Source organism: Saccopteryx leptura, chromosome 5 (assembly GCF_036850995.1).
Source record: "Saccopteryx leptura isolate mSacLep1 chromosome 5, mSacLep1_pri_phased_curated, whole genome shotgun sequence".
NCBI lineage: Eukaryota > Metazoa > Chordata > Mammalia > Chiroptera > Emballonuridae > Saccopteryx > Saccopteryx leptura.
Window position 1 is genome coordinate 4,081,763 of NC_089507.1, and position 26,797 is coordinate 4,108,559.

The 26,797-nt window shown below is 56.7% G+C and overlaps 2 protein-coding genes across 3 annotated transcripts in view; both read left to right on the plus strand.

Moving 5' to 3' along the window:
* Positions 1-26,797, plus strand: part of JAKMIP1 (janus kinase and microtubule interacting protein 1) — a 97,354-nt gene that overhangs the window by 38,568 nt on the left and 31,989 nt on the right. For both annotated transcript variants that reach the window (XM_066387647.1, XM_066387648.1), the window contains exons 4-9: positions 6,589-6,798; positions 9,011-9,130; positions 11,376-11,522; positions 12,715-12,855; positions 15,321-15,380; positions 26,531-26,659. In XM_066387647.1, coding sequence (XP_066243744.1) covers positions 6,589-6,798; positions 9,011-9,130; positions 11,376-11,522; positions 12,715-12,855; positions 15,321-15,380; positions 26,531-26,659 — 807 coding nt within the window. The remainder of the gene's footprint in view (positions 1-6,588; positions 6,799-9,010; positions 9,131-11,375; positions 11,523-12,714; positions 12,856-15,320; positions 15,381-26,530; positions 26,660-26,797) is intronic.
* On the plus strand, positions 21,343-26,613 carry LOC136407076 (uncharacterized). Its single transcript, XM_066387655.1, has 2 exons — positions 21,343-21,607; positions 26,531-26,613. Exons 1-2 carry the CDS (start codon positions 21,502-21,504, stop codon positions 26,560-26,562), a joined length of 138 nt encoding a protein of 45 aa, XP_066243752.1. The 5' UTR covers positions 21,343-21,501; the 3' UTR covers positions 26,563-26,613.

The following is a 26,797-nucleotide window of genomic DNA, read 5'->3' on the forward strand; positions in this document are numbered from 1 at the left end:
AGAACACACCATCCGAGCAGCTGCAGAATGCAATTCTTTTCAAGAACAGAAGAGAGCACATTTCAAAATGTGTGGGCTGTAGTTAAATCCGTGCTTAGAACAGAACTGACTTTAGACACCAAAGAAGACATGCTGAAAATCAAATATTGAAGCTTCCATCTCAAGAAGAAAGAAAAAGAGCAAGTTAAAACTCCAGGAAAGCAGAATGAGGAAACGGTAAAGAGCGGGCACCCTGTGGTCAGTCAGTAAAGAAAGTCATCACGTTCAAAGGTGAATGAGAGTTGGTAAATCGATAAGCCTGTGCTGATGCTGACGTAGAGGAGAAGCCACTCTGAGTCTCAGACATAACGGATGTAAAGGGGGAACAATTCACAGCTCCTGCCAACGTTAAAGAGGTAGTGAGAGGTCACTGTGAACAGCCTGTGCCAATAAACTCGAAACTTTTGAACGAAATGGGCATATTCCTTGAATAAGTGCAACTCACCAAAACTGACACCATAAGAAATAGAAAGTTGGAGTAGTCCTATAGCTATTGAAGAAATTAAGTCTGTAATTATATAATTACTAATTTCTCCCGCAAAGGGAAGCCCAGATCCAGACAGTTTCACAGGTAAGATTTTTCTGAGTATTGAAGGAAGAAATTAAAACTAATTCTACACAAACCCTTACAGAATATTGAGAAATAGGGAACATATTTAACTCATTTTATGAAGCTAGCATAATTCTGATTCCAAACCAGTGAATTATAAGAAAAGAAATCCTTTTGGTGGTATCTTAATGGCCACGGACACAAGAGGTGATAAGTGAGCTATGAACATGTCAGACCCAGCAATACATAGAAAGGCTAATAGGTCATGACCATGTAGGGTTTATTGTAGGAATATGAAGCTTGGTTTAATATTCTAAAATCAGTGAATACAGTTCAACTATTAGTGGACAAACTTAGGATCATCTTACTAGAGGCAGAAAAGACCTTTAATGGAGTTCAACCTCATGATATAAACTCCCAGCAAACTAGGACTAGAATGGAATTTCCCTAACCTGCAAAAGGGGTCTATCAAAAATCTAACCACCCCCATGATGAAGAAATGTTGAACATTTTCCTTAAATTCAAGACACAGTGTCAACTATCACCACTTTTATTGCACCAACCAGGACTGCAAATACACAAGACAGTTAAAAATAAAGTTTTAAAGGTTGGACAGAAAGGAAAGAACACTATCTGTATTTGAAGATGCTGGGATTATGATGTAGCAAATCCAAGGGAGTGTCCAGACCCTTAGAATAAGTGGATTTTTACAGGGTCTGTGGATAGAAGGTGAATCCACAACTGTAAACTGTTTCTAGCAGTGATCGGTGAAGGAATAAATGCCTGTTGGTGTAAGCCACCGAGTGTGGTCATTTGTGGCCGCGCTGGGACACGAGCAGAGTGCCGCCCTGGGCTGGGGCGGGAGCTGCCCGCGCTCAGAAGCACTGCCATTTCCCAGCCCCCTTGCAGCAGGTGACCCGACAGGAGGAAGTTCTGGCCAAAGAGGTGGAAGTGGAAGCGCGTGGAACTTCAGGAGAGAAAAGTGTCCTTAAGCGAAGACCCCATGCCCTTCTTCACCTTCTTCATCTCCTGCCGCCGACCGAGGATGAAGATGTGATGTCTGGCGCTCTGAGGGGACGGGATGGGGGGCGCGTGAGGATCACAGGATCATCACTACATCCCAGAGTCCCGCCGAGGGGACGCTAGGAGGCGCCCGTGGCCCTCACCACTCTGGGAGCCCCGCGACGGCCCCTTCCACACTCTGTACGTGAGAGACAAACAACCTCCAGATCTCGGGCCTCTGTGTATTGTAGGAGTCATCCTGACGTGCAGACAGACCCCGTCCTAACTGGTCTAAGGCATGAGTCCAGAAACCACAGTGTTACAGCCCCGGGTGGACCAGAACTCCCTTTCTCCTTGACTGTTCTTAAGAGGCACGTTGGCGTGGGGCGGCAGGAGTCTGAAAGCCTCCTGCACGTCTAACCCAGCCCAGCTGACGAGGAAGGGGGACGCCGCCTGCAGCCTGCCCTCGCAGCACGTCACCATGGGCACCAGGCTTACCTCAGGAGTGACATTTCTCTGCGGGAACCACAGGAGAAGTGGACGTTTGTCCTTCTCACCCCGTCCCCCTCAGGGGGCCACTGCAGGTGAGCCCACACACCGAGAAGACAGGAGCTGGGGACGCTTCTGTTCGGTGCTGAGACGGAAACAGACCCCGAGCCCTCCGCGCATTTTAAATCAAGCTCAGTCTTTTATACACGTGGCCTGGGATTTTCCACTTTATTTACTGTAAATAGGAATGTTTCCTGTAACAGAGGGACATATGTTACGGGTCTGCTATTGCAGATACTGCCCGCTGCTGCCGAAGCGTTGGTTTATTTCTCGTCGCCTCGGGGAAAAGCCCCGTGAGGGCTGGAAGCCCGCAGTCAAGGTGTGGGCGCCCCCTGAAGGCTGCAGGGCGGAATCCCTCCTGCCTCCTCCAGCTCGCGGCGGTGGCCGGGAACCACCCTCATCTGGTGTGCCCTCAGCTTACACCTTAATTACATCCGCTGAGACCCTGGTTCCAAATGAGGCCACATCCTGACTTTCCTGAAGACGTGACATTCGGGGGACACTGTTCATGGGCTACAGGTACCAAGGAGGAGGGTGAGGATGGGTGTTGGGGCGGCAGCCTCTGCTTCATCTTTTGACTCCCCAAACTGTGGTGAAGAGGCGCTCTCAAAATCACTCACAGACCGGCGGGCGTGTTTGGAGCAGCCGAGCGAAGGTTCCGCCAAAATGAGTGTCCTGGTGGATGTGACTGTGAAGGGACCAATTCTGTGCCTCTGGGGCAGACAGAGGGCAGAGGGAGAGCTCTGGGGAGGCCGACCTGGCTTTGAATCCTGGTGCTTCTGACCACAACGTGGGCACCTTCTCCTCTCTGGGCCTCCAGCTTGTCTGTAAACGGGGTACATGGACCAGGGTACATGGTGGCTCCTCTGAGGGTCTTGAAAGACAGAGAGTGCGTCTCTTAAGCACGAGTGTAGAAGAGCTCACACCAGCGTGTAAGAAAGACATGATAGCCGCTATCCTATTTGTGTGCTTCCTCTAACTCTGTGTCCATCAGGGTCTTCTGGCGGCCAGTGGAAAAATCCCACCTCACTCCAGCGTGAACCTTGAGGGTCAGTTCTCATTACCGAGGTGGTGGGGTGGGGTTAGCGTCTGGCACAGTTCCAGTGGCACCCAGGATCCAGGTTTCTCGGGCTCTGTTCTGACCCATGTCCTGGTGAAGGGTCACTGCTACGCCACAGCCCCACATCCTCATCACACAACACGGCCCAGACACAGTGAGAGACACTCTTTTTTAACTCCTAAGGAGAAACAGGTGGGGCCTAGCAATGCTCTCTTCAGGCTGTTGACTCGTGATTGGGCCACGTATCCATCCATCCCCGAACCAATTCTGTCAGGGGGTGGGGATAGAGGGTGGTGTGAGCCAATCAGAGCCTGCCCCGGGAACTTGGAATGGGTTCAGTCCCACCCCTCTCCTGACCCACATGCTGAGACTGGGAATGTGAGAGAAAGGAAGTGGATGCAGCCAGGCAACAAGGAATGTCCACACACTCAGGTGATGTGGTTCGGGGATGCTCAGTGTCAGCGATTCTCGCTTTAGTGGGGTCCTGAGGGTTTGGGAAAGGGGGCAGGGTCTCTAAGAGCCCAGCCTGGGGGCTGGACACAAAGTCAACAAATAGCCAGAGTGCCTGCTGTAAGCTGTGTGATCTTGGCAAGTCTCCGGAAGCTCTGGACTCTGGGTGGGGCAACGTAACGACCTAGGAACGTTGGCTCCAGAGTGCACTCCTCGTTGTCCGTCTACTCCTGGCCGCCGTCTCCGTTAGTGGAGGCTTTTCTAGGAACCTTGTCCGTGTGCTGGGTGTACACCTCTGCTCACTTGGAAGGATAGGTGGGGAACTGCTGCTCTTCTGGCTTGGGAGTCTGGGGTTCCAGGGATGACCTCTTGTGCTGCTGCTCTTTCTTTTAGTGTGTGTGTGTGTGTGGGGGGGGGCTAGTGTGACATAGTGGTGGGGCTGCCTTCCTGGGCTCCAGTGTAGAGCAAGCAGAGTGTGGCCCAGATGCTGAGGGGACAGACTGGGACCCTCCCTGTTAACTTGCAACACCACCCAGCTGGTGCCGCCGATCCCCCTTGCTTTAGTCTTTCTTCTAGCACCAGTCACTCTCTGATCCACTGTAGTGTTGACTTATTAATTGTGGTTTTGCTACCTCCCTCTCTGGAATGGAGGCTGCTCCGGGGCAGGGACTCTGCTGTGTTTTGCTCAGATGTTTCCCAGCTCAGTATTTGTATTAATGAGAACACACTTGAGTAGTTAAAATAAGAAACTCACATCGTTCTTATTGTTTCTGGATCGCCACCTGCAGTGGCAGCCACGTTTCCAGCGTGGTTCGGGGTCTGTCTCTACAGCAGGGGAAGGTGCTCCCACCCTTGCAGAGATTATTGGCCAAGGCGGGGCACTGCTAGTGGTCGTCACCAGGGGGCGCAGTGGGCACAGCCTGTCGCTGCCTACGGAGAAACTACGCCAGGCGCACCTTTGGCTGTGGTCCAGGAGATAGTCGTGGGGGAGGTTGGGGATGTGGAGGGAAGAGGGGCCTCCTTTTCTCTCCCAAAGAAAGGCGGTTCAGAGAGCTGCTGAGTAGTAGGACTTTGAAAAGTTCCCAGTCCGGGTTTTGGGGATAGTATTTCCCTTCTATATAACCTCAATACATTTTATCAGCTTTTAATGGTCCGCTGTTTATTAAACAAGATAGCCTTCTATTAACCAGGAGCTCAAATAGAGTAATCATAGCCACCAACGCTGATCGCATTACATATAATACGCGGCCCAGGCAAGGTGAGTCTGTAAGGAAGACAGAAGCAGAGACGGCATCTCGGAGGCAGGGGAGGGCGGGAGAGGGTCCCGAAGCAGGGAGGGGGTGACGCTGTCATCCGACAAGGGCGGGAGAGGGTCCCGAAGCAGGGAGGGGGTGACGCTGTCATCCGATGGGGCGGGAGAGGGTCACGAAGCAGGGAGGGGGTGACGCTGTCATCCGACCAGGGCGGGAGAGGGTCCCGAAGCAGGGAGGGGGTGACGCTGTCATCCGATGGGGCGGGAGAGGGTCACGAAGCAGGGAGGGGGTGACGCTGTCATCCGATGGGGCGGGAGAGGGTCACGAAGCAGGGAGGGGGTGACGCTGTCATCCGACGAGGGCAGGAGAGGGTCCCGAAACAGGGAGGGGGTGACGCTGTCATCCGACGAGGGCGGGAGAGGGTCCTGAAGCAGGGAGGGGGTGACGCTGTCATCCCACGAGGGCAGGAGAGGGTCACGAAGCAGGGAGGGGGTGACGCTGTCATCCGACCAGGGCAGGGCGGGAGAGGGTCCTGAAGCAGGGAGGGGGTGACGCTGTCATCCGACGAGGGCGGGAGAGGGTCCCGAAGCAGGGAGGGGGTGACGCTGTCATCCGACGAGGGCAGGAGAGGGTCCCGAAGCAGGGAGGGGGTGACGCTGTCATCCGACGAGGGCGGGAGAGGGTCCCGAAGCAGGGAGGGGGTGACGCTGTCATCCGACGAGGGCGGGAGAGGGTCCCGAAGCAGGAGGGGGTGACGCTGTCATCCCATGAGGGCAGGAGAGGGTCACGAAGCAGGGAGGGGGTGACGCTGTCATCCGACCAGGGCAGGAGAGGGTCACGAAGCAGGGAGGGGGTGACGCTGTCACCCGACGAGGGCGGGAGAGGGTCACGAAGCAGGGAGGGGGTGACGCTGTCATCTGACCAGGGCGGTAGAGGGTCCCGAAGCAGGGAGGGGGTGACGCTGTCATCCGACGAGGGCGGGAGAGGGTCACGAAGCAGGGAGGGGGTGACGCTGTCATCCGACGAGGGCAGGAGAGGGTCCCGAAGCAGGGAGGGGGTGACGCTGTCATCCGACGAGGGCAGGAGAGGGTCCCGAAGCAGGGAGGGGGTGACGCTGTCATCCGACGAGGGCGGGAGAGGGTCCCGAAGCAGGGAGGGGGTGACGCTGTCATCCGACGAGGGCAGGAGAGGGTCACGAAGCAGGGAGGGGGTGACGCTGTCATGCCGAGGAGAAGGATGCAAGGGCAGGAAGTTGTCCGGTGGGTTTGGGAGACAGGAGAGCATTGGAGACCTCAGCAAGAGCTATTTTGGTGGCGGGGTGGGGCTGCGCCCAGTTGGGGGAGGCTGGAGGAGGGAGTCGGGGGCCAGGAGAGCAGCCCCCTCTGTGGAGCGCTTAGCAGTGGAGCGCGGAGGGGCTGGAGGGGCCTGGAGGGCCAGGGTTTTATATCGTTAGGGTGGGAGAGACACGGGCATGGATAATGTGGAAGGTGAGCGTCTGGTTGACTGTATAGGGCCTAGAGCCCTGGCTCTCTGCTTCTCCGAGCTCGGGGAAGCAGGTTGCCGAGTTCAGCTGACCCTGGTCCAGGGAACTGCTGAACCTTCCCTTGGGCCCCGGGCCAGGGAGGGAGGGATTTCCCCAGTTACGAGCCCCTGCGATCGATGGCTTCTTCTTTCTCTTCCTTCAGATGGATGAGATCAAAGGCAAAGACCGTGTGATTCTGGCCTTGGAGAAGGAGCTTGGCGTGCAGGCTGGTCAGACCCAGAAGCTGCTGCTTCAGAAGGAGGCTTTGGACGAGCAGTTGGTTCAGGTCAAAGAGGCCGAGCGGTATCACAGCAGCCCAAAGAGAGAGCTCCCGCCGGGCATAGGGGACATGGCGGAGCTCATGGGTGCCCAGGTGAGGGCTCGGGCGAGCCTTGGAGCCTCAGAGCGGAGCCCCACTGTCCTTCCTTCTCCCGGTCATTCTTCCAGTCGGCTTGCCTGCTTGTCTCCGCCCCCACCCCCACCCCTTTCATCCATCTGTCCGTCCTTCCTTCCCTCTCTGAGTCCATTCTCTCCAAATCTGCCGATATTCCTAACGTGCTGGGCTCTGGGAACATAGGGCGGATAACAGGCGGCTTTTGCCTCTGGGGTCTTCAGCTGCCTCCAGTTGAAAAAAAAGATATGCAGACATCCGTGCAGGGTATGCAGGAAGAGCACCGAAGGGGACGCAGTTACCACAGGACACGATGGGTGGGCGCTCAGCCAGCAGACAGGGCATTTAGGGCAATGCTTCGTACTTAAGGGGCACAGAGCGGCTGGAGCCACATTCACTCACTCAGTAGTCCAGTGTCTCCTGCGTGTCGTGTGCAGACACCTTACCAGGTGCTGGCCTTTCGTGATGAGCAAGACGGACACAGCGCCTGCCCGTGAGGCATGTCTAGCACCTCCGCTCTGGGCGTTCATAGATACACAGGGGGCAGGGGCTCGGCCGTGAAGGTCCCCAGAGACCACGTGCAGGTATATGGAACTCATTGTTGGGTTTGAAGTCTTGTGACCTTTGAAAGGAAGTCTTTCTGAAAGTTTCAGTGGGGCTTGAGGTGTTGTCCGTGTTGCTGGACTTCTGGGGGCCCCAGGGCGGAGTCCGGTGCTGACGAGGAGGGAGCTACTGAGCAAGGCTGTGGGCTCTCTGGGGAGGGTCCGTGGGGCACTTTGTGGGCTCTCTGCAGAGGGTCCGTGGGGCACTTTGTGGGCTCTCTGCAGAGGGTCCGTGGGGCACTTTGTGGGCTCTCTGGGGAGGGTCCTTGGGGCACTTTGTGGGCTCTCTGCGGAGGGTCCTTGGGGCACTTTGTGGGCTCTCTGCGGAGGGTCCGTGGGGCACTTTGTGGGCTCTCTGCGGAGGGTCCGTGGGGCACTTTGTGGGCTCTCTGTGGAGGGTCCGTGGGGCCCTTTGTGGGCTCTCTGCGGAGGGTCCGTGGGGCACTTTGTGGGCTCTCTGGGGAGGGTCCGTGGGGCACTTTGTGGGCTCTCTGGGGAGGGTCCGTGGGGCACTTTGTGGGCTCTCTGTGGAGGGTCCGTGGGGCCCTTTGTGGGCTCTCTGCGGAGGGTCCTTGGGGCACTTTGTGGGCTCTCTGGGGAGGGTCCGTGGGGCACTTTGTGGGCTCTCTGCAGAGGGTCTTTGGGGCACTTCGTGGGCTCTCTGCAGAGGGTCCGTGGGGCACTTTGTGGGCTCTCTGCAGAGGGTCCTTGGGGCACTTTGTGGGCTCTCTGCAGAGGGTCCGTGGGGCACTTTGTGGGCTCTCTGTGGAGGGTCCTTGGGGCACTTTGTGGGCTCTCTGCAGAGGGTCCGTGGGGCACTTTGTGGGCTCTCTGGGGAGGGTCCGTGGGGCACTTTGTGGGCTCTCTGCGGAGGGTCCTTGGGGCACTTTGTGGGCTCTCTGCAGAGGGTCCTTGGGGCACTTTGTGGGCTCTCTGCAGAGGGTCCGTGGGGCACTTTGTGGGCTCTCTGGGGAGGGTCCTTGGGGCACTTCGTGGGCTCTCTGCAGAGGGTCCGTGGGGCACTTCATGGGCTCTCTGCGGAGGGTCCTTGGGGCACTTTGTGGGCTCTCTGCGGAGGGTCCGTGGGGCACTTTGTGGGCTCTCTGGGGAGGGTCCTTGGGGCACTTTGTGGGCTCTCTGCAGAGGGTCCGTGGGGCACTTTGTGGGCTCTCTGGGGAGGGTCCTTGGGGCACTTCGTGGGCTCTCTGCAGAGGGTCCGTGGGGCACTTCATGGGCTCTCTGCAGAGGGTCCTTGGGGCACTTTGTGGGCTCTCTGGGGAGGGTCCGTGGGGCACTTTGTGGGCTCTCTGTGGAGGGTCCTTGGGGCACTTTGTGGGCTCTCTGCAAACGGTCCGTGGGGCACTTTGTGGGCTCTCTGCAAACGGTCCGTGGGGCACTTTGTGGGCTCTCTGGGGAGGGTCCGTGGGGCACTTTGTGGGCTCTCTGTGGAGGGTCCGTGGGACACTTTGTGGGCTCTCTGCAGACGGTCCGTGGGGCACTTCGTGGGCTCTCTGGGGAGGGTCCATGGGGCAGTTTCAGTCACTCATGCCTCTTCAGAGTACAGTTGTATCTTGACTTTTTTTTTTTTTTAGGATCAGCATATGGATGAGCGAGATGTGAGGCGATTTCAACTAAAAATTGCTGAGCTGAACTCAGTGATCCGGAAGCTGGAAGACAGAAACACCCTCCTGGCCGATGAGCGCAACGAACTGGTAACCGGCCCCCCAGGGGCGGGGGGTGCCTTGGACAGGGGCACGAGGAAGTTAACCCAGAGGCCTCCGGCTTTCTTTACTTTCTAACTTTCTTCTGATTGAAAATCCAACACATGCTCATTGAGGACGCCTGCTGCTGCCCTTTGCCTCTGCAGAAATGTGCTCTCGGCAACAGTTGGAGAAGTTCAGTGAGAGGTGTAGAGAGGATGTTCACCGGGGTGTTGTTTATAACGGCAACCGGAAACGAAGCGAAACACGTAACGGTTCAGTGCTCAGTATTGGTCAGAGTGACGGTGGAACATTCATGCGGTGATTGCAGGCAGCCACCAGGATGCTGGGGCAGCTTGTCTGTAATCACCGTGGAGACTGGTTCCCAGTGAATTAAAGCCGAGAACAGTGTATAGAACAAAATACACTGTCATCCTGGATACCGGAGATTGTTTTAGGTGGCATGATTTTATTTTTTGCTTATCTATTTACTTTCTTTTACATCAAAGCATACCGTTCTTTCTGATTTTAAAAATAATGAACGTGGATTTCTGGTTAATGAATAAATCTCCAGTAAAAACAACAGTTTCTTAAATATCTTGACAGTTGCTGGATAAACAGCTAACCTGATTTTTCTGCAGTGGTAGTCAGCCTATAAACTTCTTGACAAATACCTCATGAGATTTCTTTTTATTCTAAATTTTATTATGAAGGTCAGTGCATCTATGCTACTTGAAAAATGTGGGAGATGAAAAGTGTGAACAAGTGTCAGGGCCAAAGTAAATTCATTTCCTTCCAGTCTTTTTAAAGGCATCGATTTATCTAGTTATAATGAAACTGGATATCTAATATTATGTCTCCACTTTTCACTTAAGTAGTCATGAGCTAAAAAGAAAAAAAGGTTCCTCATGGGGTGCCGAGTAGTTTACTGAAGTGGGTCAGAAAACAATCCAGGCCACTTGACAGAAGTGAGAACTGATACACTTGCCGGGCTTCCCTCTCAACATCAGGAGGCCCCGCTGTCCGCAGTCCCAGGTGGTCCCTCCATGTGTTTAATGCTGGTGTGATCATACTGACACCACCAAGAGAGTTTGTGTTTTGTTTACGATTAGGAAGTGGGATTCTCCCCCCCCCCCCCCGTTTTATCCTGTGACTTGTTCCTGGCACGTGAGTGATGAGTCACAGCCGCGCAGTCAGGGCAGGGGGAGCTGCCCTTGCCAGCTGAGCGGCTGCCGCCGCACTCGGCTGTGTGGACATACCCTGCTTACCCACCCGTGTCTCTGCCCATGGGAGTTCAGGCCGTGTCAGGCTTCTTGACTGTTACAAACCCGGCCCCTTTACAAGATACATTTCTGTCTTCACTCACTTGAGCCTTTGTTCTGTGGAGTAGATTTCTAGAAGTCAAATGTGTGGGTCAAAGCTACCTTTTCTGTTTTAAGGGACACTGGAGAAGTACATTGCCTTTAACTTTCATGGCCTGGTGACTAAGAGCAGGGCTCTGAAGTCGGCCCCTGTGTTCCGTTCTGGGTTCCAGCACTTTCTGTGTGACCTTGAGCACGTTGCCCACCTCTTTGGGGCCAGGTTCTTTGTGCTTGGGGACAGGGATGGGGCCTCGCCTCCTCCTAGGTTTGTGGTGAGGGTTGAAGGACAGAGAAGGCCGGCAAGGGCTTCTGTTTTGGACACGTGGTGAATTTCTCGTTTTCTAGATGGGGAAACTGAGGCTGAGAACTTGGCCATGCGTGCAGCTAGGAAAGAAATGTGTCAGGGAGGACAGTGCCCAGAGGAAGGGGGGCGTCACCTCTGATGTGTGCTGAGCTGGCACAGAGGGCGCAGGGGCTGTTCGTTGTCTGAAGAGTGCTGAGATTTTTTCAGTCTGTGCTTGGGGGGGAGCTAGGTAGCTGGATTGACCTTCATGTGTGTGATCCATGGTGTGACCTCTGGTGTGGACTGGTGGACACAGCACAGGCCCCTGGCCAGCGGGGTGCCCTTGGCAGATCAGTGGGCCTCACCTTGGGCTCCTCCTCCCACCTTACCCAGGCCCTCTGAGGCTGGGGGGGGGGGGGCAGGTGCTGGGTTTGGGAGCCACGTGTCCGTGGGCCTTCCCGGTGTGTGCGCTGCTCAGGAGACGTGGTCCTGCCGACAGCGGCTCCGGCCCCGAGGAAGGCCGCGATCGGGTCTCCACTGGCCACCTTGGGGCTATGGCATCAGGCACCCGTTGTGTCCTAAAGCCCCCCGGCCTCTGTCTCTCTGAGCGCAGCTGAAACGCTCCCGTGAGACGGAGGTGCAGCTGAAGCCGCTCGTGGAGAAGAACAAGAGGATGAACAAGAAGAACGAGGACCTGCTGCAGAGCATCCAGAGGATGGAGGAGAAGATCAAGAACCTCACGCGGGAGAACGTGGAGATGGTAAGGCCCGCCCGGGGCCAGCCCCCGGCCTCCCCGCGCTCGGTCCCCCCCAAGAAGCCTCCGGCCCGGTGTCCACCCACGCCAGCCCTCCTGCTGTCGCTGGCCAGAGGTCACTGTGCTGCTAAGGGCGTCTGGGCCGAGGGAGAGCCCCAGGTGGTCAGACCACGGGGTCTGCACCTCTGCCCGGCATCTCCCACCCGTGCCCTTAGATGCGTCTCTCGTTCTCTCGGCACCTCAGTTTCTTCATCCATGAAATGGGAATGAAAATATCAATGTTGCGGGATAATCGAGGGGATGGAGTGATAGCACAGGGGGCTCACAGACAGCCGCTCATTGCTGCCGCTCAGGATATGCAGGCGATCACGGCCCCTGCTCGGACGGCTCCGCCTGAGGGGTGTTCATTTATTCCAGCAAGGAGGGCTGGTCTTTGTGGTCAGGCCACTGTCTTGGCACTGATGGTTTAGAGCAGGAGTCCCCAAACTTTTTACACAGGGGGCCAGTTCACTGTCCCTCAGACCATTGGAGGGCCGGACTATAAAAAAAACTATGAACAAATCCCTATGCACACTGCACATACCTTATTTTAAAGTAAAAAAAAAACAAACAAAAAAAAAACGGGAACAAATATAATATTTAAAATAAAGAACAAGTAAATTTAAATCAACCAACTGACCAGTATTTCAATGGGAACTATGCTCCTCTCACTGACCACCAATGAAAGAGGTGCCCCTTCCGGAAGTGCGGCGGGGGCCGGATAAATGGCCTCAGGGGGCCGCATGTGGCTCGCGGGCCGTAGTTTGGGGACCCCTGCTTTAGAGAATACTTTGAGGCTCATTATCCAAAGTAGTATTAGTCACCCCCATTTCACAGCTGAGAAAACTGAGGCTCAGAGGTGAATGCCGTAGCAGGTCTGGGTGCGAATGTAATTCGGTTGTGGCATGCTCCCTCCCAGCTTCCTGGTCCAGCGTTCCAGGCTGGGATTGGCCCTGCACGCCCACCTGGTGCCTGCCAGCCCTCCCCTGTCCTTGGACTTGGTTCTCGTGCCGCCATGCACTCCTCCAGCTTGGGGACTAGGTGGCCGTCACCCCTCCCTCCATCCTCCCGGCCTGTACCCCGGATCCCACACTCCTGCCTGGGTGCGCACAGTGGGTCCTTTAACAGGGCCCCGCGGGGCTCTCCCCTCTGGCCGCAGAAAGAAAAGCTGTCCGCGCAGGCCTCCCTGAAGCGGCACACGTCCCTGAACGACCTCAGCCTGACGAGGGACGAGCAGGAGATTGAGTTCCTGCGGCTGCAGGTGCTGGAGCAGCAGCACGTCATCGACGACCTCTCTCTGGTACGTCTGCGCGCGTGGCAGCCCTCCGCGTGGCACGGCCCAGTGGCACGGCGTGGGCATGGCAGCCAGCGGGCGTGAGGGCGATGCTGCTGAGGGTACGGGCTCCCCGCTCCTCCCTGCTTTAGCTTTAGCTTTATCCTGCCAGGGAGCAGCCGCCACTCCGCGTAACCGCATCGCTGCTGCCTGGGAGCGTTTCCATGGCTACGCTTTTCTCACATCACCTCCCTGGTTTGCGGCCGTGAGAAGCAGCATCGGATTTAAGGACGAGTCCTCTGGCCTCTGCAGACTGGGCATGCGCTGGCCCTGGGAGGGCTGACATATATATTTTTAGCTTAGTTGTTACAAACCATGAGCTTGAAAACCCAACGCTTATAATCAGACCAGAATTTGAACGGCTTGCTAAGCCTGTGTGTGTGTGTGTGTGTGTGTGTGTGTGTGTAAGTGTGTAAGGATAACGGGGGTGAGTACATCTTAAGTAGGTGGAATATTGGATACACGGAATCAGCAACTCCCTGTGGAGGGAGCTCAGGCACCAGGAACACAGGGCCCTTGCAGTGAGCAAAGTGTGTCCTGCTTGCCCACAAGGGAGGGTGACAGTTTCATCCACGGGTCTTCAAAGACTAGAAAAGGCAGTGACCAAAATTCTAGAAAAGGATTAGACTGTAACTGTCAAGTTCACTTTGCTTGCCTCTCTCTTTAACTGTTCCCTTCCTTCCTCCCTCCCTCCCTCCCTCCCCTCTCCCCCCCCACTTCCTTTCCCTTTCTTCCTTTCTCCTACCCACCCATTCCTCCATTTACCTTCCCATTGGTCCATTCATCTATCCTCCCCTCTTACTTCCATCCCTCTTTCCATCCATTTCTCTATCCATTTCTCCATCCTCCCTTGCTCTATCCCTCCTTTCTCCACCCCTCACTTCCTCCTCTCTCCCTCCATCTATTATCCGTCTGTCCATCCATCTGTCCATCATGCATCCATCAATCCACCATTCATCTATCATCCATCCATCCATCCTTCCATCCTTCCATCATCCATCCATCTATCCATCCATCCATCCATCCGTCCATCCACCATCCATTCATCATCCATCTATCCATCCACCATCCATCCATCCACCATCCATCCATCATCCATCCATCCTTCATCCATCCATCCATCCATCCATCCACCATCCATCTATCATCCATCCATCCATCAACCATCCACCATCCACCATCCATCCACCATCCATCTATCCATCCATCCATCCATCCATCCATCCACCATCCACCATCCACCATCCATCCACCATCTATCCACCATCAACCATCCACCATCCATCCATCCACCATCCATCCACCATCCATCTATCCATCCATCCATCCACCATCCATCCATCATCCATCCATCCTTCATCCATCCATCCATCCATCCATCCACCATCCATCCATCATCCATCCGTCCTTCATCCATCCATCCATCCATCCATCCATCCACCATCCATCTATCATCCATCCATCCATTCATCAACCATCCACCATCCACCATCCATCCACCATCCATCTATCCATCCATCCATCCATCCATCCATCCACCATCCACCATCCACCATCCACCATCCATCCACCATCTATCCACCATCAACCATCCACCATCCATCCATCCACCATCCATCCACCATCAACCATCCACCATCCATCCATCCATCCGTTGTTCCATCCATCTTTGCTACACAAAGCACAGTCAGTGGAAGGATGACAGGTTGGAAGAGGACCGACAAACAGGTGAGACTAGAGAAGATAAGAGCCGAGTCAGCCAGTATCAGGAGGGACAGATGGGTGACGGTACAGGCTGAAGCCGAGAGCACCATCACGTGTCTGCCTTTCCTGGCAGCCAAAGGGAAAAGCAGGTCTGGACCAGAAAGAAGAGCACGTACTGCTGTTACCTGGGCTGAGTGCTGCCCCACAGGGGCCGTTTCTGGCGGCAGCCGTGGCACCCGTGGTCAGCTTCCTTCTTAGGGCAACACTGCAGGGCGGGGCTAGCCCCTGGAGCTGAGGAGGAACCGGAGAATTGTGGGAATAAAGTGTGTCACCCACAGCAGGAGGCCCAGGGGGTCTGGCCCAGCCCTGCCCGGGCTCAAAGCCATGGGCTTTCTCACCGTGCCACACATGGTCCTGCCAGAGTGTACGTCCCGTCGGCACTGCCTGGTGCTTTACGGCGTCCACCCCGAAGCTGACGGCGGGAGTCTTAGGGGACAGGCAAAACAGGGCATTCTGAGGGACAGTCCGAGTCCTGGTCAGGGCCGGAGTAAGTGGTATGGCTCTGAGAGGCAGCTGTCACATGGGTGTCAAAGCCCGGACCGACAGACCCATGCCCGGTGCAGACAGGAGGGCGGGGTCACGCTGTAGACCACGCCCCCCGAGAGCCCGCTGGGCTGGGGGATGTGACGGCAGGCTGGCTGCAAACCCCAACAGCTGTTTCCTTCTAGGAGCGAGAACGGCTCTTGCGCCCCAAAAGACATCGCGGGAAAGGCCTGAAGCCGCCCAAGGTGAGCCCGCGCAGGCGCAGCTGCCCCGCCGGATGCGGTGCGGGGGGTCTGCGGGGCGGTGCCCAGGGAGGGAAGACACGCCCACCTCTGCACGTCAGGCGGTAAACACCCGTTATCGCTGTGTGGCTGTGGACCCGGTTACTGTCCTTGATTCACGGAAGACTCATGGACGAATTCTGTGTTTAGGCCTCGGGCTGCGCACCTAAGATTAAAAACATAAACCCCTGGGCCCGTTGAAGGACACTCCGCCGGCCTGTGCGGGTAGATCAGGCGCTGTGGGCTCCGGTGCCGGCAGAGCAGGCGCTGTGGGCTCCGGTGCCTGTAGAGCAGGCGCTGTGGGCTCCGGTGCCGGTAGAGCAGGCGCTGTGGGCTCCGGTGCCGGCAGAGCAGGCGCTGTGGGCTCTGGTGCCGGCAGAGCAGGCGCTGTGGGCTCCGGTGGACTGACGCAGAACTGCCTGCCTTTGGGGCAGTGTGGGTTTACAGAGAGAGAGTTGGGACGCTCCGGCGGAGAGAGCACCAGCTCTCCAGTGCAGGGCCGAGCTGGGCTGAGAGAGAGCACACCGGGGCAGGGGTGAAAGAAAGGCTCGGTTTAAACCCATCAACATACTTCTCGCCTGCACAGAAATCGGCCCGCTCTCCTCCGGGCTTATCTTTCCATAGAGATGTGGTTATAGAGGAGCGCTCCTCTTCTCTAAGGACGATGGCAGTGCCGACCTGATACTGAGTGGCCGCTGACAGGCGGCTCTTTGTCGGGGCAGTAGGGAGCGGTGGGGACCGCAGCAGACTGGGCCCTGGGTGCCCCTTGCTGTAAGACAGTGAGCCGGGTGGCGGCAGCTGGGCCACTTTTTAAAAGAGAAGTGGAAATGCTCTCGTGTTCGTCTCCTCGGGCCCCCGTAACGAAGCACCACAAACAGGGTTGCCTAGAACAACAGAAAACTCCTCTGTCTCAGTCCGGAGGCTGGAAGTCTAAAACCAAGGGGCTGGCCGGGCTGCTCTCCCTCTGCTGACACTGCAGGGTCCCCTGCTGCCTCTCCCAGGCTCTGTGCTGGCCAGCTTGAGCTGTCCTGGTCTTGCAGCTGCGGAACCCCAGCCTCTGCACCTGTCGCCACGCCCTCCTTCCCATGTCTCTGTGTCTTCACCCGGCTGTCTGCATATCAGGACAGCCATCGCATCAAACAGGGTCCTCCCTACGGCAGTATGACCTGGTGGTAACCTGACTAATTACTTCAGCAGTGACCTTGTTCTGCAGCAAAGGTCCCATTCTGAGGTACGGGAGTTAGGACTGCGTTACATCCTTTTTTAGATTTCACACACAACACTGTACTTCATGTGAAAGCTGAGGATTGGGACTGCTGGTGGCATTGTTCACCACACGCTCCCTGGGCCGAGTATGGTGAGGTCGGGAGCGGCAGCCTGGGTCCCGTCCCCGTCCCCGTCCCTGGGCCTGTGCTCCTGTGAGCTGCTGTGTCCTGGACCACTCCACGGTAGCGGTCATTCACACCGTGGCGTTCCGTCCTCACAGCTAGCCTGGAATGTTGGTGTGATTTGTTTCTACTGTAATTTTCCTGTTATAGGAAATACACAGCCATAAAACGTAGAAGCAGCTCAGAGACCAAGTCGATGAGCAAGGCTGAGGCTCAGACTCAAGTCTGGGGCTCCAAGGCTCTCGCTGGGGGCGCCGGCACATTGACCGAGGTGCAGGTCTCTCTCTGCGCCGACATCAGAAACTCGACACGGAAGTGGTTCAGCAGAACTTGTTTCTATTTAAATATATATATTATATGTATTATCACAGAGGCGGTGTCCGCACCGCAGACGGCCCACCTGGGGAATAAAGGGACTCGCCACCAGCCGTGCCACCTGGTGGGCGTTTCCATGCCTCCTCCCCGCCCTGCCCGCCCATCCTCCTTCCACTCTGTCTCTTTGTGATGTGACTGTAACTACAGGATGCACGTTTGCACCCCATGTTTTTACTTCACATTGTGCTAGGAAGCACTTACCCACCCTCATTGGGACGCTGTCACCCTCAACACACATTTTTATGGCTCCGTCATCTGATGAGCAGACAGGCCGGGACTTTGCTGACCACCCTGCTGGGTCTGTCGGCCTGTCTGCCCCCAGCTCCTCGCCGATGGAGTGTGTATGCCGAGTAACAGCTCTTCCTGGGCCGGGCCGGCCTCTTCGCCGAGCGCTGGACATCTCATTACGAGACCAGCCTTCCCCTCGTGTTGGACTTCCTGCTTCTGTGAATGTCGCCACAATGAACTAACTCTGTTTGTCCAGAGAGCTGTGTCCCTTGTCTGGATGGTTCCCCGGGACGGGTCCCCAGATGTCAACATGAGGATCGAAAAGTGTCAGCCCTGGCCTGTTGGCTCAGCGGTAGAGCGTCGGCCTGGCATGCGGGGGACCCGGGTTCGATTCCCAGCCAGGGCACACAGGAGAAGCGCCCATTTGCTTCTCCACCCCCCCTCCTTCCTCTCTGTCTCTCTCTTCCCCTCCCGCAGCCAAGGCTCCATTGGAGCAAGGATGGCCCGGGCGCTGGGGATGGCTCCTTGGCCTCTGCCCCAGGCGCTAGAGTGGCTCTGGTCACAATAGAGCGATGCCCCAGAGGGGCAGAGCATCGCCCCCTGGTGGGCAGAGCGTGGCCCCTGGTGGCGTGCCGGGTGGATCCCGGTCGGGCGCATGCGGGAGTCTGTCTGACTGTCTCTCCCCGTTTCCAGCTTCAGAAAAATACAAAAAAAAAAAAAAGTGTCACTCGCACCCCCCCTACCGCCTTGAGGAAGAGTGGCCTCATTTTGCACAGCTGCCTGTGGTATGTGAAGGCCATCGTCACGAGGGAACATATGGTGAAAAGGCAGCGCTCAAAGGTGTCTAGTTTGTTCCACTCACTGGCTGTGCGGTGGCGTTCTGCACCCCATGTGGCTCCTGCAGCGGGCCTTTGGGAACCCCGTTGCTGAGCTGCGGCATCAGAACCTGGAGTGAGGGAAGATGGTCCTTGCCTGGCTTCTGAGTGCCTTTACAGGGAGAGGGCGGGGCGCGCCTTGAGTTGACTTACTGCTTGCTGGGCGTGTGTGTCCTGCTCTGTGCTGCTCTTCGTGTCTGGCCGCTGCCTGGCCCGGAATGGGCCTCCCTACGTCGTGCTGACCGAATGTGTGAAGGGCTTTTGCTGGACGAATGCATCTGCATGACAGTGGCTGGTTCTGGAAGGGTGGGGACGGTCGGTCACTTTAATTAAAGTAGTTCATGGCCACTCAGAGGCCAGCGGGTCCAGGGTCCTTTCCACTTACTGTTTCTGTGGCCCACCGGCATCTTTTGTTTTCCTCAGGGTTCAGTGTAGATCAGGCGTTCTCACCAGGCTCCTTGTCTGGGGCAGGATGGAGTGGAAATTTGGATCCGTCCAGGTTTTCAGTCCCCCATCGCTATCCCCAGGCTGGGGGGCTTCTCTGTCCTCCCTCCCACTGGCCACAGGGATTCTCTGGTTTCTTCCTCCATTTATTTATTTATTTATTTATTTATTTATTTATTTATTTATTTATTGTGACAGAGAGCGGGACAGTTAGGGACAGACAGGAAGGGAGAGGGATGAGAAGCATCAATTCTTTGTTGCGCCACCTTAGTTGTTCATTGATTGCTTCTCATATGTGCCTTGACTGGGGGGCTATAGCAGATCGAGTGACCTCTTGCTCAAGCCAGTGACCTTGGGCTTCATGCTGGTGACCTTTGGGTTCAAGCCAGTGACCATGGGGATCATGTCTGTGATCCCACGCTCAAGCCAGTGGCCCTGCACTCAAGCTGGCAACCTTGGGGTTTCAAACCTGGGTCCTCTGCATCCCAGTTCGATGCTCTATCCATTGCACCACCTCCTGGTCGGCTTTTCCTCCCTTTAAAGGCCTCATAGCTCTCTGTCCCTGATGCATCCACGCACTTTAGTCCTTTGCCTGGGTCTGTGCTCAACACAGAATGCTCTAGAGGTCTGACAGCCCGACCCTGCTGTAGGGTCCTGACTCTCTTTGAGAAGAGATGTTGCGAGGCTCCCTGGCTCCCACAGCACCCCTGACGAGGCTTCTCCGTGTCCACACCCCACCTGTTCACTGCAGGTGTGTGAGGGCAGAGCAATGACGTCAGCATTCGTCTTCCGGGGCCCTGCCTGCTGCCGGGGGCTGCTGACCCTGTCTCTCCAGGCTTCTGTGAGGTCAGCCCCCACGGAGGGGCTGCAGGAGAAGGACCCTGGGCGAGGGAGGAGGCTTGTTCTGCAGCAGGTCTGGCATGAGGGTCTGACTCTAAGTCAGAGCCCGCGCTGTGGGCTGGGCAGTGAGTTGTGAGTTGCTGGCCACTGGACCTCCTACCTAGCCGCACGGAAGTTGTATCTCAGCAGAGACCAGGCATATGAACAGTGACTAAAATTAGGACATTGCACTGGGGGCCACAGAGCCTGCCGGGGCTCCCCCTCCAGCATCGCGTCAGGTCACACATGAAAACCAGAGCAGACAGGACGTTCTGGTGGTTCTAGGCGCCATGGTCAAGCAGGGCAGCAAAGCACCCTGACTAAACGAGCCCGGGGAGGGGCCCTCGTCTCCGGGGAGGAGAGCTGGGAGGGACCTCACACCCCATGGGGAGGGCTGGGCACAGGCCCCCAGATTCCAGCCCCGTCCTCCAGGCCTCCGCTTCTCACCTGTCCCCACCACGTCCATTAGGCCCCCATCTGATCACTGTTCATAGCTCCCTGGCTGCCCCGCCTGCTTCTAGCATTTTCCCTCCCCTCCAAAGCTTCTAGAAGGATCTTTTTGAGGCACAAGTCTGACAGTGCCACCTTCTTCCTACCCCCCCCAGGGGATGAAGTTGGGGCTCCTTGGCCAGGCGCTGAAGGCCCTCTGGGACCCGGTCCAGCTACCCCGGCTTGATTCCCCTCTGCCCCCTGGCTGCAGCCCCTGGGGCTTGCCGGCCGCCTCCTCTGCAGACCTCTGCTCCGGCCAGCGCCCTCACCTCCTCTGCTCGTGGCCCCTGCCCCTTGGGGATTCGGCGAGCTGGCCCCAAGCCTTTGCCCTTCCCACAGGGTGAGACACCCTTCCCTGGGCTCCCCAAACACCTCCAGCAGCTGGCGTAACAGCTGCCCAGCGACCTCTGTGGTGTCCGTCCTCCATGCTTCTGGCCGACACCCCAGGGCAGCTGCTGCTTGGCTTGTGCTGGTCACAGGCCCGACCTGGAGCCAGTCTCACTCTGAGTGTCCCCTCACTGGGAAGTGTGACTTACAGGCTTAGTGACAAACTGCATGCATAGCGTGATATGTTACACAGCTCATATCTGGGTACTTGAACAGCGTGTCAAGCGTGACTGAAGAAATAGTTATATGAACGGGGCTGCATGTGTTCTTTCTTTTGTGAGTTCCCCTTCACCTTTTACGGTTGCTTTACTGTTTTTCAAAGTAGAAGTTTTACAGTACTTTGATTATGATAAAAGTGTCCCCCTTCCCCCCCCTCCCCCCACTGTGAGGGTTTTCACTTTACATGTCATGCTCAGAGGAGCTTCTCCGAGAAACACAAGACCCTGGCAGGTGCCCATGTGGGCAGGGTCCCTGCCGCCGTTTTTCCTGTGGATAACGACTGGCTTCCTTCTGGGCAGTCGGTCGTCCGGGGTGTGCGGGGGTCGGGAGGCAGCATTTCCCCAGCACACGGGGAAGGCGGCACCTCCTTGGTCAGCTGTGGCTGGTCCTGGAGGAGTCTGGCCACGTCACCGTTGCTAGCGCTGTGCCCGCAGGGACTAGGCCTGTGCCATGGCACTGGTAGCATGGAGCCCGGGGGTAAGGGAGAAGAGTCCTCAGAGAATAAAGCAGCATGGAAGCTGTCCTCTGTGACTCACGTGCCGGCCCAGGCCCTGGAAACCGGCTCCTCAGCCCCCATCGGCACCAGAGCTGGCGTCCCTGCCACGGAAGGGGCGCCCGCCCAGCGCCCATCCTCAGGACTCCGCAGCATCGCGGCAGGCAGGGAGAGCGCTGCGGGAGAGAGGGGACCGGCGCTCCCTCCGAGGACTGGGACCGGACTCGGAGGGGCCTGGGCGGTGCCGCCGGGGCAGGACTTGGCTCTTGGCCCCCGACACACACTGGGTAGAGGTGGGCCCTCGCGGCATGGAGTACGTGCTCTTTGTGCTCTGCTTCTCCTTCTTCCTGTGCCTGTGCGCCCTGGTGTGCCTGTACTTCTCGGGCTGCCAGGAGATGACCTACCGGCATGAGGGTGAGCGGAGGGGTCAGGGGGTGGGGGAGGCCTGCGGCTGGCCGGGGGTGGGGTCTGCGGTAGGGGTGAGCTGGGCTGGGGCGGGGGAGGGGCCTGCAGTGGGGGTGGGCTGGGCTGGGGCGGGGGAGGGGCCTGCGGTGGGGGTGGGCTGGGCTGGGGCGGGGGAGGGGTCTGCGGTGGGGGTGGGCTGGGCTGGGCCGGGGGAGGGGTCTGCGGTGGGGGTGGGCTGGGCTGGGCCGGGGGAGGGGCCTGCGGTGGGGGTGGGCTGGGCTGGGCCGGGGGTGGGGTCTGCGGTGGGGGTGGGCTGGGCTGTCTGGGGGAGGGGCCTGCGGTGGGGTGGGCTGGGCCGGGGAGGCTGCTTTCTTGGAGACCCCTCTTTCCCTCTCGGTCCCACTGGCTCTGCTAGGAGCGAGCATCTAGTCAAAGTGTGGTTGGAGTCCTTTCCACGTTTCCCGTCATTTTTTCTCCCAAACCGCATTTTAAAAATGTGGGTTATTTTGTGAAAGGAGTCGGCCAGGGGAGACTTTGGCTGTCAGGACAAGGGCAGCTGCAGGAGCGGGCCCCAGTCCGGGAGATGTGCTAGGGAAGCAGAGACGGAACTTGGTGGCCCCAAGTAGCTTTTCTCGGGAGCGCCCAGGGAACTCGAGGGCAGTGGAGACCGCGGGACCCCACCACTTCTCTCCGGCTGACTCTGTCAAGCCCGTCATGCTCCGGGCGTAGAGGCAACAGTGTTTCCAGTTGACCTCTCCCGGTTCCTGGGAGGCATTTCCTACGAACTTGAAAAGGCAGTAGGAGGCAGCAGGTGCAGTGTCTTCAAAGACATTAAAATGTCCATTTCTGCCTTGTTTTAATTCATAAAGGCATACATGTGTGGAGTACATTTTAGCTTCTCATGTAATACAGTCACTTAAAACAAAGTTAACTCTCAGAGGAAAGAAACCAACCCAACCCACGTGTTCTACAGGGTGAGAGGGAGGGTCGCATGTGCTGTGCTTGTGGAATCACAGCCTTTGTTGTGACAGGGCTGGAATTAGAAGGCCCTCTTTGGTGTTTGGTCTCCGCCCTCAGCTGCCCCCTCTCGCTGCCCCAGCCTGGGGGTCTCGGTCTCTGGGGCCTTGTTATTTTCTGAGGGGCTCCGCCGGCTTTTTACAAAGGCGGCTCTGTGTTCACCGCTTGTCTGCAGCTGATGTCCCATCTTAGGGCTCCGCGACCGAGTGACCAGTGGTCCCTTAAGGTTTCAGAAATCAGATCAGCCCGGGTAATGGGCGCTGAGTGACTCACTGGCCCCAGCTGACCCAGGTCGCTGAGGGAGGGTGATCCCAGCGGGGCCTCCTGCTCTGATGCTTTGCAGGGTGTGTGGCTTGGTGGTTCCTGGGGCCCCCCCGTTGTGCCAGGCAGAGCCTGCCCTGCATCCCCGCACGCTGCCAGTGGGCACCACAGCAAACACAGACCTGTCCCCAGAGGCCCCGCAATTAGTGATGTTTACAAGAAACCAGGCCGGCGAAGTGGCGGCCCAGGAAGACGAGGAGCCCAGAGCTCAGGGAGGGGAGCTGCGTGCGAGTAGAGGACTCTGAGTGCTGCGAAGGTGTCACTCCTGAAGGTGCCCCCATCACCCTCGGGTGCCATGGCCTCTGCTCCCTAGAGGTCGTCCAGGGAGCTTTCCATCGCTGACCCAGGCGGGGCTTCTCGTTGGAGGGGATTTGATATTTGGTTGTCTCCAGCCCTTGCTTGGAGAGAAGAGATCATTTGAAATCGACAGAGCCTATTTGGTCCCCACATCCCTACCTGTTAGACTACCTGGGGTGCACAGCCAGGTGGCTGCCCCCCTGCTGCTGCTGCTGTCTGGAGACGGCAGGGGAGGGCGTCATGTGCAAACCGGAAACCATCTATGGGTAGACAAGTTCGTTTGGCTTTGAGTTCATTAACAGAGGCGTGTGTGTGAATACTCAGTGTTTCTTGAGTGTGCCAGGCCCTGTCCTGGGTCACGGTGAGGAGCAAAAGAGCTCACATCCTGCTCTCCCTGTGGTGCTTACATCCCAGAGGGGGAAGACGAGTAACAAACACGGAGACAGACTGTAGTGTGTGTCAAGGGGTAATGAGTGCTAGGGAGCAAAAGAAAGGTTAGACGGGCAGGGAGGGGTGGGGTGGGCTGTCTGGGCTTGATGTGGTGCTCGGGGAAGCCTTTTTTTTTTTTTTTTTTTTTTTTTTTTTTTTTTTTTTTTTTTTTTTTTTTTAAATAAATTTTTATTAATGGTAATGGGATGACATTAATAAATCAGGGTACATATATTCAAAGAAAACATGTCTAGGTTATTTTGTCATTAAATTATGTTGCATACCCCTCGCCCAAAGTCAGATTGTCCTTCGCCACCCTCTATCTAGTTCTCTGTGCCCCTCCCCCTCCCCCTAACTCTCCCCCTGTCCTCCCTCCCCCCACCCCTGGTAACCACCACACTCTTGTCCATGTCTCTTAGTCTCATTTTTATGTTCCACCAATGTATGGAATCATGTAGTTCTTGTTTTTTTCTGATTTACTTATTTCACTCCTTATAATGTTATCAAGATCCCACCATTTTGCTGTAAATGATCTGATGTCATCGTTTCTTATGGCTGAGTAGTATTCCATAGTGTATATGTGCCACATCTTCTTTATCCAGTCTTCTATTGAAGGGCTTTTTGGTTGTTTCCATGTCTTGGCCACTGTGAACAGTGCTGCAATGAACATGGGGCTACATGTGTCTTCACGTATCAATGTTTCTGAGTTTTGGGGGTATATACCCAGTAGAGGGATTGCTGGGTCATAAGGTAGTTCTATTTGCAGTTTTTTGAGGAACCACCATACTTTCCTCCATAATGGTTGTACTACCTTACAGTCCCACCAACAGTGAATGAGGGTTCCTTTTTCTCCACAGCCTCTCCAACATTTGCTATTACCCGTCTTGTTGATCATAGCTAATCTAACAGGTGTGAGGTGGTATCTCATTGTAGTTTTGATTTGGGGAAGCCTTTTTTGATGTTGCTTTTGTGCAGAGACTCGGGGGTGCAGGAGAGAGCCATGTGGTCTTGGGGAAGAGCATCTAGGCAGTGCAAAGGCCCTGTGGCAGGTGTGTAGGCAGTCAGGAGCCTGCTTGGCAGTGTGGCTGGAGCAGAGTGGTGGAGGAGGACGAGAGGAGGGTGAGGCTGGAGCAGGGTGGAGGGCAGGTCACACAGGTATGGAGACCAGTGGGAGTGTTGGCTTTTACTGGGCTATGGTGGGCCTGCCAGGTTGAAGGACAAGGGTAGTAGGAGCAGGGAGGCAGTTTTAGTAATTTCAGTGAGAGAAGGTGGTGGCTTAGACCAGGATGGAGGGGCCAGAGGGGAGAGGGTGGGGAGAGGGTGAGCTTCCGGGTTGAGGTGGAGCCAACAGGACTTCTCCAGTGAGTCATGAGGGCAAGGAGCATCGAGGGGTGCCTGGGGCCCTGGCCTGAGCAACTCCGAGGACGGGAGCTTCGTGACAAGCACGTGCTGGGTGGTGGGAGCGGCAGGTTTCGGGGGGTACATCACTGTCTACTAGACCCAGGGAGCCGCTGGGGAGATGGCTGGCTGTGAGCCAGGAGTTCAGGAGGCCACACTTGCCTCACATGTACCAAAAAAACAAAAATGGGGCACCAGGTAGGAGCAGTAGCAGGAAGACAGGGGCCAGGTGCAAGCACATCTGGACAGCGTGCCGTGGCCGGCTGCCTCCAGCGAGTCTCGCCAGGAACTAACTGTGCAGATGACAGAGGTCCCTGCCCCTCCCCCTCACTGGTGTCTGCATGGTTCCTGTCACGTGGGAGCTGTGGTCCCAGTCACATTTTTGTTAGGTTTGGGCACACGAGGTGGCACATACACATCGACTTCATCAAGCCAAGCAGGAGACGCCCTCTGCATGTGGGGTGCTCCCGGCCCCCGCTCCTGGGGGGCTCTGGGAGGACCCAGGTTCCCAGAAACCAGTGGCAGCCTGGGGCTTGGTGTCTGGACTCAGTCACGGCTCTTTCTTCCTGGTCGTGAGAAGTATCCGTTGATTGTAAAAACAAATGAAAATTCACTTATTTTTTTGGGGAAAAAAGCCCATGTTTCTAAAACAAGATGATCTGGAGATTGTCCGGTGCTGTCTGCAGCGCCCAGGGGACGGGAGCTGCCTGCGGCAGGGACCAGTCTGGGTTTGACGGAGTCGTGTCCCCCAGGCCCCGCCCAGTGTGTGACCTGTGGACGGTGGTGCTCCCACAGGTGTTTCTGAATGAATGCACGTCCTCGTGAGTGGACGGACGGGGCGGGAGGAGTGTGGGGCGGGGGAACTGGGGCGTCGGTACTCAGGGACCGGTGTTAGAACTGCCTCTGACTGTGAGTGATGGGCGCATGAGGGTCCATTACTCTGTTCCTTCTCATTTTGTGAATGCTCTAAGTTTTCTCTAATACAAAGTTAAAGAAAACCTGCCTCTTAGTGCAGGTCTGGTGAGGAACTGGGTCCCATGCTGGCCCAGGCGGTCAGAATGAGCTCCGGGGTCCAGCTGTGGCATCCTTTCCCTCTTCCCTGCGTGTGGTGTCCAGAAGTAGACATCTCCCCTGGCACACTGCCTGTGTACAAACATGCTGCTCCCTGAGTGCCAGCACGCGGCACACAGCACGTGTGACCTCGCTCTGTGCTCACGGACAGGGGGAGGGTTCCATGTCCCTCTGAGAGGGGATAAGTGACTTGCATGAGGTCAGCAGCTCCGGGGCCCGGAGCCAGGGTCTGGCCGGCGCCCTCCACTGCCCACCTTCGGCCACCTCCTTTCCTGCCAGCCCATGATGCACCCCACCCACCAGCTCTTGGGGTGGCCCTGTGGCCTGGAGACGTGTCGTGGCTTGGGGACCTGGCAATGCTGAGTTTGTTCCTGACGTCATGCACGTTGCCCTTTGCAGAAGCATGTTGTGGAGACATTTTTTGGATTTGACGAGGAGTCTGTGGACTCGGAAACGTTGTCAGAAACATCCTGCAACACGGACAGGACAGACAGGGCCCCCGCCACGCCCGAAGAAGACTTGGACGATGTAAGCGAGCCTCAGCCCAGAGATGCTGGTCCAGGCACTTTCAGCCTCTGCTCCCCAGTTAAAGTGCTAAACCCCAGAGGGCCTGTAGTGGCAAGGGGGGTCCCCTTTCATGGCTCCATGAATGGTGTGAGGTACTGG

What these genes read in the sequence shown, in the direction of transcription:
- LOC136407076 (XM_066387655.1), top strand. Translation starts at nt 21,502, where the DNA reads ATGGAGTACGTGCTCTTTGTGCTCTGCTTCTCCTTCTTCCTGTGCCTG. An exon ending in GATGACCTACCGGCATGAGG is followed by an intron (nt 21,608 to 26,530) that starts GTGAGCGGAGGG and finishes TGCCCTTTGCAG; the next exon opens with AAGCATGTTGTGGAGACATT.